Genomic DNA, 13507 nt, shown 5'->3' with positions numbered 1-13507 from the left:
TAAGGGGAAAAGTTTCTCCTTACTTCTGGCTGAGCTGCTTTGGATACCTTTCTCCACTGGATACAGCGCAAACCTCTTAGCTTGACTGTTGCAGCGCAGGATAGGATTGCACCCTTAGTTTACTGAATTCATACCCTGCTTTTGTCCCATCTCAAGTGGACAAGTCCAGCCTTAAAGGCTTATTCTGCATCTGAAAAAGATGTTTCAGCAGGTCCTTTTCTAACTCATTAATAATGAATGTCAGAGAAAATGCAAGCATGCAATAATTATTACATGAACAATATGTTGTTTAAGGAACTTTCCAGAACAGATTAATAGCCTAAGGCATAAAGTAAGTACTGGCTTCAGTGCTTAGAAGTTAGGAAATTATGATTTCCTTAAAAGTCTGTATCATTGTACTATTCACAAAGTTAAAGCAGAGTACATTACAGTCTAAAAGAATGGAAAATTATGAGCCAAAGTAATAATAATAATAACTTTATTTTTACCCCACCTTTCTCCCCGAAGGGACTCAAGGCGGCTTACAACAAGTTAAAACAGATTAAAAACATAATTTAAAAACAGATAAAAGCATATTAACACATATCATAAAAACAGTAGTCAGATAAAAAGTAGTAAAAAGGTAAAAAGAGCATAGAGCAGCAGCAAGTCATAAAAGAATCAGGCCTGTAAAAAATTAAAAGATGTTGAAAAGATGTTAAAAAGGCCGAGAACTCAGAAGGCTTGTTTAAACAGAGGGGTCTTTAGGCCTCGCCGAAAAGTCTCAAGAGAGGGAGCCATTCTTAAGTCAAGGGGAAGGGAGTTCCTTAGCGTTGGTGCCACTACTGAGAAGGCCCTATTTCTAGCCGCTGCCCCACGTACCTCCCTAGGCGGTGGCACTTGTAAAAAGTACTGTAATACTTTGTGTCCAAGCCCCACTTTCTTCTCCTGTGGGGGGTGGGGGTGGGAAGGAGAGATGTTCTCTGTTTCCTCATTCCCTCACCACCTCCCTGCAGCCCCTGAAAATCTGGTCCTGAGGCTTGAGAACCTTCAAGGGCAGATTTTGAGGGGATGCAGGGGCTGGTGAGGAAAAAAGGAATCAAGAAAAATTGTATCTACACGTCGTCTTGTGTGAGTGCTAGATAGCACAAGTGGTGTTTAGTGGCCACGCATGCTGAAGTTTGAACACAACCCTATATCTGAAAAATGTCTTTGTATTATAGATCACAATCATTAATTGTCATTTATGATTAACTGAAAAATTATTCAGTTTTTGAAATTAATTGAAAAATGAACATCGACAGGGATTCGTGTCAGTGTAGATTTGGCTGTGGCACATGTTCAAATATAGGTGTGAACCAGTGAATTGGTTGCAACTTAAATATGTGATTCCGTGGCTGATTAGGAAGATATGGTCTGTGCCTTGAATACGTCCAGTTTTGTTTTGTCTTTTTTTTTTTTTTTAAAAGACTGAGGCATTTCATTCATGCTGAGTTTCCATGTCAGATGAACCCAAACATCATGACTTCTGCAGCAGGTGATTATGGGGCTCACATGTACATAAGATCTTATGGTAAATGTCCTGCATTGCTCTGAACAGGATTCTCAGGGTGCGACTATAATAAATATTGAGATAATACCTTTGTCATTAGCCAGACCTGAGCAAGATACAGTTGAGTGGCTGACCATCTCTGCAAAATTGGTGCCCTGTTAACTTACTCCTCCTCCAGAGATTTTTGGAGCCCACTGGCTTCAGGAATGCTCTGGCATGATGCAGAGGAGATGCTCAAGGTCACCCACTTGAGGCTCTGATAGATATGTGGGAAGGGTGGTTGACTGCAGCAATTGATCAAGCCTCTTGTCCTGTCTCAAAGAGTACCAGCACCCTGTTATACAAAGATGCTAAGGGCTACTACACAGGTAGCATGGCAACTGTGGCAAAACTAGTATAAGAGTCATACCCGATCTTGCTCTGCCAGCTGTGAAGCTCTTATAGGCCTATAAAGTGGTGGTGATGTATGGATGTCAGACATCACCTCCACCAGCAGAATTGTATCCATCTGAGCTCTTGTAGGCCTTTTCCTTCCAAGAAAGGATCCACTGGAGGGTGAAGCTTTGACTAGAAAATTTGCTCAAGTTACTCCCAACAGTTGTAACTAAGTCTGAGCTACAGTGTCAGAAGCAACTATTATAATTGCTTGAATAATTTCTGACTTCTTTTCCTCCTGGATGCTGAGAAATTGCTTGGGGTTGTAAAGGCCCACCGCATGTTGTTTGTATCATGATCCAGGCAGCAGGCAGAGTGCAGGCATGGAAAGGGAGGAGACAGTCGTATCCAGAGAATCAGAACTAGCTGCAGTGGCATACACCTTGAGCCTGAATGTGATAGCCTGGAGCCCATGGAACCCGTGACCCTGAAATGAGGATGTCCTGAAATCTGTCCCCCTGAGCCAGACCCTTCTGAGAGGCAACCCCTCAACATCAGGGCTCTTGCACCCCACCCCACCCCCATTCCAGCACTGCAACAGGCAAGAATAGTCAGCAGCAGATGGCTCAGTTTTCCAAGGGTTACTCCTTAATATTATTCAGTCTTCAACAAGGAGGTGGAGCTGGAGGCTGGTAGTCAGGCCAGGTAGGATAGAAGAGCATATTGGGGCCGAGATTCTGCTGCAACAACTTCCCAGTTACCTGTCCAGGGTCCTGAAAGCCCTGTACCTGACCACCCTGGTTCTCAACCTCAATCTGCTTGCATCTTGTACCCTCTCTTGCTCTTCTGCTGGACTGTTGGCCGCATTCGTTTCTGTTCTTGCCACCCACCCCATTGGTTTATGTTGCCTTTTGCTTCCCTGAGTTGTCTACTGCCCTGAACTACACAGTCTAGACCCAATGATAATATTTACAGTTTGCTTAGTGTGCAAAGCGCACATTTTTTAGTGTGCTTCACATGTCATATCCTGATGTAATCCTTTCAGCAGTGCTGTAAGGTAAGTCATATTATACCCATATTGTAGCTGGAGAATGGAGGCTGAAAGGGAGTGGCTTGCCTAAGACCACCCAGTGGGTTCATGGCAAAAGGGAGATTCAGATCCAGAAGTCCTGATTCACTGCTCAGTCTCCTAACCACTGCCACTCCACCTCATTCTCTGCTTGGGCTGTGGCCAGTTGTGTGAAGCTTAGGGAGCTGTTGGCTGAAGCACCTTGATATGAGAGGGGAGGGTTTTTCCTGAAGCAGTCATCTGTGCACTCTTAAAGAAATGGCTTTTACATCAATTTGAAATCTTCTGTTAGGAAAGGTGGATGCAGATGTGTGGTAGCAGAGCCACCTGTGGGCATATTTAGATGGTACATCTTTTCTTGGCTCATTTCTCTTGGGCTTCTGACTTAGTTATGAGGTCCAGACAGTCTTCCCGTGGGTCTGATTGAGGAAGTCTTCTATTTTGTTACCTTTGGACCTTTCAGCAACTTTTCACAAAGTGGAGTATATGATTGTGAATCCAACTTAAGATCTGACAGGAGTGTCAGCATTGGTTCTTGAGTGTCTTTTGGTTCTTTTCATAAGAATCGTAGTTCTTCATTACTGGCCAACTCTCTGAAAGCTGACATGTATTTTTCACCAGGACTTTGGCTTGATCCATAATGTTGTTTTGCATCTACTTAAAATCACTGGGGGAAATTGTCTAGAAATTTAGAGTTGGGTGTCATTAATAAGGTGATAACACTCCAATATTCAGTTAACGGAACACTCAGAAGCAGCTGTGAGCATTCTAAACCAATCTTTTGAGGCTGGGGTCAGATTAAGATTAACCACTGAAATTAGATTTGGACATGGTAGAGGGTAACATTGGTAGGCAATCTGAACACTTGGATGGGGTACTGCTCATTCTGCACTCATTCTTCAAGTAGCAAGAGGAGTGATCCCACTGTCTCCTCAGTGTTGGTTTTTCCTATCACTTTATCCCCAGGTTGGGCACTGCTGCATGTATTGCATTACTGTCTGTCATGCACTCTGGAAAGGCACAGGAACCTTGGGAGGATAAATGTGACAAATGCATACAGGGCCAGTTGGCTTCTACTGCTGCTGCAAGGCCTTGCTAGTGATCTATGTGGCATAGGGGTGAGGGAACATCCTTGCCTCTCTGAGTGTTGGAAAGCTGCCTGGTTGCCTGTAGAGAGACAAGGAAGAGACAGAGTGTTGATGTGTAACGGATAGCTGCGGGAAAAGATTGTGCCTGTGACTTAAATGGTCATTGTCTGAGTGAGAGAAAGTAGAAGCTGCTACCCAAATGCTCTTTCAATTCATATCCCCCACTTAAAGGGGCTGCTCACTCTCCCAACAGTAACTTCCCAGTGCCTACATTTCAGGAGCCATCTATTGAGAAGCTATGATGTGATCACCGTAGTAATGTGAGTGAGTAATGTGAGTGAGTGAGTAATGTGAGAAGCAGAAATGTGATCACTGAAACAATGCTCACTTATACCATGTATGCAACTGCATTTCAACTCTGCTTCTAGTGGCTATTCTGCTTCTTGTGCTCCTGAAGAGAAGAAAAATTCATGAGTGCCCAGTAGTATTAATAGGTACAGGAGAATCTTGGTGTTTACCAGCTGAGGTGGCAGTGCTTCCCACTTTTTTCATTGTTGTGTGGTGGGAGCTTATGTGTGTTGGGATGGCTCCCTGCCTGCAACCTGCTCACCCAACCAGATGTTCTCCCCCATGTAGGTGATGCTGCTACAATCTGTGAGGCAAAGGGGAATTGTTAATCTAGTACAGCAGTTCTCAAACTCCCAGGAAGCTGAAGAACCGCTGTAAGTGCATGTGGGGAAGGCAGCGGGGACGGGGAAAGGCAGTGACGTAATCCCCAGGATCGCGTTGCTAAAGGAGGCGCAGGGGCTGGCATGTACTTACCAATCCATGCAGCAGCCTCCTGGGGGTGCGAGGAGCCCTGCACGACCCTCTTCAGGGCTCCCCAACCTTCAGAAAATGAAAGTGGAGCGATAGCACTCCACCTCTGACCTGTGATTGCAAACCAGAAGTGCTCCACTTTCAATTTCTAAAACTTGGGGAGACCTGCAGAGGGTCACACAGAGCTCTTCACACCCTCGAGAGGCTGCTGCAGGGACTGGTAAGTATATGGCAGCCCCTGTGCCCCCCTTAGCGACAATGGGGAATGCATCGCTGCCTTCCACCCACTCCCACCCCTTAAGGGAGCAGAGTCCAGGGCCCTCTGGCTGGAGCATCGCAACGTCCCAGTTTGAGAGCCACTGATCTAGTGCATGGCTTTCCTGTACCACAATGAGAGGGAATGATTTTCAATGGTATTCATGAACATTTGAGTGCATTGCATACCAGGGAAATGTCAGCATGAAGGATGGGAGTTATTTGGCAGTTTCACTTTGGAAAGAGAATTTGGCTGTAAATGGGTAATTTTCACAATGAACCGAGGTGAAAAACAGTTTCTCCTAAGGCTCAGTCTTGGGACAAATGCTTTTCAACATGTTCATAAATAACTAGGAGCAGGGGATAAGAAACAAGGCTGCCATGTTTGCGGAAGGCACTCAACTTTTTTGGGTGGTAAAGTCCAGCATTGATTGTGAAGAATCCAGAAGATCTCTCCAAACCAGGGGAATGGGTGACAAAATGGCAGATGCCCTTCAATGTAAATAAGTGTGAAGTCATAGAATCATAAAGGTGGAAGGGGCCTAATAGGTCAAGTGATGCACATTCTTGATGAAACAAGAATTTGAAATATTTGTGTATAATGGGTTCTGAAGTGTCTGTGACAGATCAGGAGAGAGATCTTGGGATGGTGGTGGACAGCTTAATTTTGAAAACAAGTTGAAATGTGTCATCCTAGTGTGTGGCAGCTATGAAGAAGGCCAATTCCATGCTTGGGCCAATTCCGTGCTTGAAATCATTAAACAAGGGATTGAGAATGAAGTGGTCAATATTATTATGCCTTTGAACAAATAGATGGCAAAGTAACATCTGGAGTATTGAGTTAAGTTCTGTTTGCCACATTTCGAAAAAGATATAGACAGTGGAACTGGAAAAGATGCAGAAGAGAGTGACCAAAATGATTAATGGGATGGGCACCTCCCTTTCAAGGAAAGGCTACAGCATTTGAGGCTCTTCAGTCTAGAAAGAAGGTGCCTGAGAGAGGACATGATTGAGTCAGATATACATGGGATACACAACACCAGAACCAGGCTATGTCCACTAAAATGGACTGGCAGGAGAATTGGAATAGCCAAAAGGAAATCAGCATGTAATTATCTGTAAAAACCCCTTGCCACAGGATGTGGTGATAGCACCTAGCCTAGATGCCTTTTAAAGGGGGTTGGAAAAGATTTATGGAAAAGTCCATCACAGGTCACAAGCCATGATATGAAATCTCTGAGTTTGAGGTAGCCTATCTCTGAATGCCTGATGCAAGGGAGCGGCAATAGGATACTGGTATCTTTTTGTCTTGAGTGCTCCCAAAGGCCTCTGCTGCATCACTGTGAAATACAGAAAACTGGACTAGATGGGTCCTTGGCCCAATCCAGTAAGGCTGCCATGTTCTTATGCATGCATGGGATGCCTTGTCCTTGTAGCCTCATTTGCAGAGTTGTGACTGGAGTTGGGGTATATATAAACATTTTGATCTCATCTGATCTCAGAAGCTAAGCAGGGTCAGACCTGGTTAGTACTTGGATGGGAGACCTCCTGGGAATACCAGATGCTGTAGGCTTATACCATAGTCTTTTGAGACTGAAGGTTGCCAACCATTGCCAACCATCTAATGGGCCTCCTTGCCATCACAGAAACTTCTCCCACTTGCAGGCGCTCCAGAGCAGTTGCAAGCCACTTTGAGCAGCCAACCACTTTTTAAAAATTTTTTCTTGAAAAAGCAAAACAAACAAACAAACAAACAAACAAACAAACAAATAAAACCGGTCGGCCACTCAGAGCACCACAAAACCACTCCAAGTGCCCGTGAGGGAGGGGTGTAGGTAAAGGTACTTTGGCAGTGAGGGCATGATTATTTGTTATTTTAATGAGAAACTCCCTCATCTGGCAGTTAAATTTTTATTTGAAAACAAATATCTATGGACAGCATTCTTGCACTTCTGATAGATGTGTAGAAAAGCACATGTGCAGCTTTTTGCATCCTTGCATGAGAAGTTGCTCTTGATAAAACTGCTGTTAAAAGATGTGCCTCCCTCATATTTGGGTTTTACTCTTGGATAAAAAGTCTGGGTCCTTGAAACTGTCACATAGGATCTGACCCTACTTTCTACAAAACAGACATTGGCTTTGTAAACAAATGCCAAAGAGGACCTTTTGATTTTGGACCATCTCCTTTTCATGAGTGTGTGAAAAGCATCAAACTAAGAACAATTTTCAATCACTAACAGATTTTACCAGTTTCTGGGGCAAGCAACTAGGCTTGGTCTGCTTCTGAACTTTCCAGAGGCATCTCTTAGAAACAAGAGTTGTGGACTAATGAACTATGAATCTGACCCAAAGCAGGTAGTTCTTATGTTAGTCCACTAAAATCTACCAGTTTGGAACTAAAATCCAAAACATTTGTGGAAGCTAGTCCCATTGATTTCAGCTCAGTTAATGTGCTCCGGATCACAGCTTGTGTCTTTGATTCTCTTGAAGCAACATGGCATCAGCATCCAGTGGAATCCAGTAAAGGCAAATGGTTGATTTGCTTATCAGGCTTAGTTTCTAACACTGGGTTTGTTTTTTTAAAACCCTTCAGTGGTCAAAAACAGTTTCTGGAAGCAATGTGTACAAGACCATACAAATTCCACATTTATCTTTGTATGCATACTTGGGCCTGGTTCTCATTTTCCTTATATATGTGTCAGTGTAAGTTGTAAACTTGGGAGTAATATAAGGAATGTGAAACTAGTAATGTAAGCAGAAAGGGGATCACAATTGGTCTTTTCTGCATCTGTGGAAATTATACAGGAACTTTACATTTCCCAGTAAATATTAGGCCCTTTTCACAGTATGAAGGAGGAGCAACATGCTAGCATTCTAAAAGAAGGGCTTTGTTTCTGGGTGGTATTGCCTCTGGCTGTTGTTCAGTAGGCAGGAACCAAGAACAAAAAATAACCCCTGCCTGCTCAGAAAAGTGATTGCTGCAAAAGGTAAAAGTTGGTGATTACTCCCAGATAATACAAGGAGGAGAAAACTGGAATCTTATATCTGCACCACTTGAAATTTTAGCACAATTTGGTGTAAATCCTTTACAATCAGCCTGATGATGCCCAGGCTCTTGTGCCTACATGTGCTGAACAGGAGGAATTCGACATAACTAATGACACAAAGGTGCCTTTTTGCATTGTAGCCCTTGAAGGGCCACCTCACATGTCTGTGCTATTGATATGCATGCCTCAGGCACATTTGCTGGCTCCTTACCTTCTAGAATCAGGTTGCATGGTCAAAAGAAAAGGGGCATTTTCACGAATGATGTTAACACCCACACTTGAGCCTTCTTTTTCTGTCACGTATGAATGCAGTTGATGCAAGAGATAATTTGGAGAAAAATCTATGCACATTGCAGCCTGTTGTGGATGTTGCATTCACATTAGAAGCAGATGGAAAGCAAATCTAACTTAAGCCCCATTGGTATAAACGTCAGCTGGATCTGGCTCAGACCTCTAAACTCACTGTCTTTGCAGCACAGTGAAATGATCATTCTAATGATCGCCTGCTATCCTTCCAGCAGTCTTTTCTTTGTCAGAAGTGAGAGCGGCCTCTATTGTTATCCTCATTGTAGTGTATTATTGTACTAAGGTCTTTAGGAGGAATGAAACTCAGATGTAGTCTGGAATAGAGATGTTCACGAACATTTGATTGGAGTGCTTAGTAAAACTAACACCCCCGCTTGAATGCTTGAGAGCAGAACTGGGACTGAAACAGGCTTTTGTGATCAATTGAATCTATCACTCACATTGCTCACTGCCACCTCCCTGCTCTTCTTCTCCCAAAGTCAAATGCTTATCTTTGAGAGTGAGGAAGGCAGCAACAGTGGGCACTTTCATTCTTGCTTTTAAAGAATTTTTAACTGTAGTCAAGTGAATATTGCAAACAGAAAATGTGGGATAATGTACTATAGGTAGTTTTGTGCTCATAAGCTCTCAGACTTTACCTCTATCTTGCAGTTAGTTTGCAGTCTTGGGCATGTCTTTTGTCAACAACTAGGTCAGCATTCTGCTTCAAACAGTGGCAATTCAATAGGAAGCTCTACCTTCAGAACTTGAGAGCAATAGCTTTCTTGTTTATCTTCAGCACCTGGTGTTCAAAGATAGACTGCCACTGAACATTGAATCTCCACTAAGCACTCAGGGCTGAGTGGAAAGGCTGCTATGAACAAGGCTGGGAAGGAGCATGTAGGAGGAGGTGAACGTGGGAAGGTATAGTGGGAATGAGTTGACGAAGTAGATAGGACTTGCAACAACCCCACTTTTTGGTGATACCAGATTGCTTTCTGGCTAAATGCAATATGGTAGAAGCCTTAATACTAGTCAATAGCTGCTGTAAAAGTCAAACTACACATTACATTAAACGTGCCGTTTGGCTCTGGATGTGTTTTTAGCTTAAATAGGAACTGCAGGGGGAACCAAACAGGTTCATTACAGTGGCATGTGGAAAAGGAATATTTACCCTTTCTTCTTACTTCAAGAATAAGAATACTTCTTACTTCAAACATTGGTGTTTGATGATGGCCTGCCTATTTTTATAATGGTGTCATCTGATAGTTAATGTAGGAATAGTTATCTGATCAATACTTGTTGAGTCAGTTGACAGAATATTTTTTGGCCTATCACAAGCCCAGTGCTGCTAACTGCAAAGCTGGACTTCTTTGTTTGACATGTTCTAACACCTTGCAAACTGGCACAGTTCTGATTTCTTTTTTTAAATAAAGATACTGGGGTTTTGATAGTAATGACAAGTTTAAAGTAGTCTATTTGAATTCATCATTCTCTTCATCTCTTTTTAGGTTCTTCCTGTGAGTAGATATATACTAGCTAGCCAGTGATTTGACATTGTATTCTATCATGACATTGCATTCTATTATTTAGAAATTTTTATGGAACAGTTTTCTTCATATCCTCTCCTTCTGTCTTTTATTTTTTTCTCTCCACATCAACTCTTGCTCAAGTAACACCCCCTATCCTTTGATTATGGTTAAGGGATCAGGGTGGGCTAATGTTTGCACACTCCATCCCCCAGTTTCTCCTCTCTTGCCTGTGAACTTCTCCAGACTCTCTGCCCCCTACACCCATTAAACTATTGCTCATTGTTGTCTGCTCAGTGTTAATAACAATGATTAAACTACAGCCCATCCTAGGCATATCTACTCTGAGGTAAGTCTCACTGAGTTCAGGGGGACCTACTACCAGGAAAGCTGTTAACCTGTAGTTTATAACAGTGGCATAGCAAGGGCGGACAGGAGGGGCAGTAGGTGCCAGCCAGAAGGGGGACACTAAGGGACAGCCTCGCCTGGTGCATGTGATGGAGCATGTTCATCTATGACAGCAGCTGCAGCAGCAGGTGTTGCTGCTGCTGCTGTACTATTGAGCCACTGCTGCTAAGTGCACTGCCAAGATGTCTTTAAGCAGCAGCACCAGCAGAAACTGTAATGAGAGGAAAAAGAGTGCTAGAAGTGTGCTAGAAGCCAAGAGCTAAGGCAGGGCTGGCAGATAGAATCTCCCCAAAGGACTCCGAGCACAGAGCGGTGACAGGAGGGAAACAAGTGAGAGCTCTGGCACTGTGCAAGCCACCTACCCTCCCTCCGTCCCTCCCTCCCTCTTTGGAGTTTTGCTGTGGGGACTGACTGGACATTTCTTTGCTGTTGCCACTCCTCTTTCAGGGCTGGCTGCGATGAGAGGGTGGAGTCTTGCTGGCTGCTGTTCTAGGCTCTTTTTGATTTCTCCTTCTTTGTGGAGAGTCTATCTGACCAGCCAACCCCGCCTCAGCTCCTGGGTTCTTGCACTTCTTATTTCTCTCACTGTAGTTTTGCCATCGTTGCTGCATGCAGTCCTACGCACTCCTGGGCATTGTTAAAAAGTTTTCCTCAATAAAAGCGGGCGCTGCACTTCCCATTGTACATTCCTCTGCACGTTGGCTCTGCTCCAGGCATTGGACACATACAGTCTTGCAAACCACCTTTGATTTGATCGTGACCCCCAAGAGTAAAAGGGGGTCAGTAACTGGTACTGCAGGAGCTGGCAGGGGGCAGCGGTGGGGGAGATTAGCCCATCCAGCAGCCCCACAGTGGGAAGGCGGCAAACAAAGGGCCCACCCAGCATCTCCTTTCCCCTTTGCCCTCTGTCCCCCCTTTTTCTTCTTGGGTGGCAGCCTTTCACATAGAAAAAATGTGAAAAGTCAGCAACCCAGAATAATGTGATGATGTCGTCATGTCACTACCTAACTTCCGGGTTGTTCCCCCTCACACACTAGTTGTCCACAAATGTTAGTGAGGCCTCTGGTTTATAACATGATTCAAACTATGGTTTAAATCTCTGTAATTTTGCCTTAACTATGGTGAGCGCTGGGTCAGACGTAATAACAAATGGTATTTAAGGATGCCAAAGAAACAAATTGTTATGGGGGAATTTGTGTATGAGAGTGGAGGAACTTGGGAGGACATAATCTTGTGGTCCATTCCTGATTCCTTAAGCATGATTAGAAGATGGAAAGCATTACATCTGCATGTTATTTCAGTGCATACTATCATGAAATATTTATAACTGTTTTTCACTGAACTTTTTTTGTCATAGTCATAGGCTGTTACGTAAAAAGAATTCATATCTATTGCACTTTATCTTCTAGCCTTTGGTTTCAAATTTAAGCAAAATTACTTCATCCATCCATGCATAGTTCCCAAGGCTTGATATATTTTGTATCCTCTGAAAAGTCAAATTCTCATGGTTTTTTTCCCCCCTTCCATAATGAATGCTAAGATGCTAGGATGCCAAATACAGTGCCTAGCTTACAGTCTGTGTGTGGATGTACAGAACACTCATAGCACTGCCTATTGCATGTCCATAAAATAATGCTATAGGATAAATCAGGTTTAGAATAGTAAAAGGCTGGCTGCATGGACCAGTGAAACATTAAGAGTAAAATGGAGAACCTCCTTAGCTTTTGTTCTGGTAGGTACTCATTAAAAACATGTCAGATTTTTCATTGATTAGTACTGAAGTTTGGGTGAATTATGACTAAAATTAGAAGTGCAAATGATTGCAGAAAATATTTATCCATTAATATTAGCATAACACCTGTATTTGGTGGTAGGAGACTCTTGCAGATTATATATGACCACATATAAGGTGCCATTCCTGGCAGCGTATATTTATAATATGACTTGCTATTCTTTGGGGTGTCGTCTTTTTTTAAATAAAATAAGTTATATCATCATTTTAAAGAAAAAAATGGATATTTACAGAATTTTCCCCCATCTTTTGTTATAATTTTTTAGGTGCTTCAGAGCTGGGCCCATTTTCAGATCCCAGGCAGTTTACAAGCATTTCATCCCTCACTGAGAGCCGCTTCTCCAACCCACGAATGCACTATCCAGCCACCTTTACTTATACACCGCCAGTCACCTCAGGCATGTCATTGGGTATGTCAGCCACCACTCATTACCACACCTACTTACCACCACCTTACCCTGGCTCTTCCCAAAACCAAAGTGGACCATTCCAGACCAGCAGCACTCCATATCTCTACTATGGCACATCGTCAGGATCATACCAATTCCCCATGGTGCCGGGGGGAGATCGCTCCCCCTCCAGAATGCTTCCTCCCTGTACCACCACATCCAACGGCAGCACACTGTTAAATCCTAACTTGCCTAACCAGAGTGACGGTGTGGAGGCTGATGGAAGCCACAGCAGCTCCCCAACAGTCTTGAATTCTAGTGGCAGAATGGATGAGTCTGTCTGGAGGCCATATTGAAATTTTCTTTGTGTGGCCTAAAGTCTATGAGCCAAAAAAAAAAAAAAAGTCAGCTAATTATAAAGTGCCTGTTTTATTTTTTATTTTTAATAGATTTTGTTGATAAGTGCAACTGTGTAGCTGGGATGTTAACAGCTAATTATATATATACAATATGAGAATGACCTGCCAGCACCATAGTGGATCAAAGCACATTTTTTTCCCCCTCTTGGGAACATTTGCCTGAGTTTTACTTACTAAAAAGTAATAATTTGGGCTTTTCCAACCCAAAAATATGATGCCCATTTTGTCCAGATTCTTGTAAAATAAATTAGCGAGTTCTTTTGCCAAGAGAGGAGGAACGGACTCCTGCCAATGTTCAAGACAAAGCCTGTGCTCTCTTTGATTTTCAGAATAAACCGAATCACCTTGAACTTCAGGTACAGTTGCAATCATACGAATATAAAGAACCCTTCTGCATGCACAGTGCAGTTCACTTCTTGTGTTTGTGCACATAGAAAACAAGCTTCCAGTTATACCAAAAATACCTTCAGGTTATAGTAACTCTTCAACCATCGTATCGAA

The 13507-nt window shown here is 43.2% G+C and overlaps 1 protein-coding gene across 5 annotated transcripts in view; it reads left to right on the top strand.

The window, feature by feature from the left end:
* The window catches only part of RUNX2 (RUNX family transcription factor 2), a 233639-nt gene extending 220696 nt beyond the window's left edge, over window positions 1-12943 (top strand). For all 5 annotated transcript variants that reach the window (XM_066637208.1, XM_066637293.1, XM_066637523.1 and 2 more), the window contains one exon: window positions 12465-12943. In XM_066637208.1, coding sequence (XP_066493305.1) covers window positions 12465-12943 — 479 coding nt within the window. The remainder of the gene's footprint in view (window positions 1-12464) is intronic.
* The last annotated feature ends 564 nt before the right edge of the window (window positions 12944-13507 follow it).

The sequence above is a fragment of the Tiliqua scincoides genome, chromosome 1 (assembly GCF_035046505.1).
Source record: "Tiliqua scincoides isolate rTilSci1 chromosome 1, rTilSci1.hap2, whole genome shotgun sequence".
Taxonomy (NCBI): domain Eukaryota; kingdom Metazoa; phylum Chordata; class Lepidosauria; order Squamata; family Scincidae; genus Tiliqua; species Tiliqua scincoides.
This window is presented reverse-complemented; position numbering and strand designations above follow the sequence as displayed.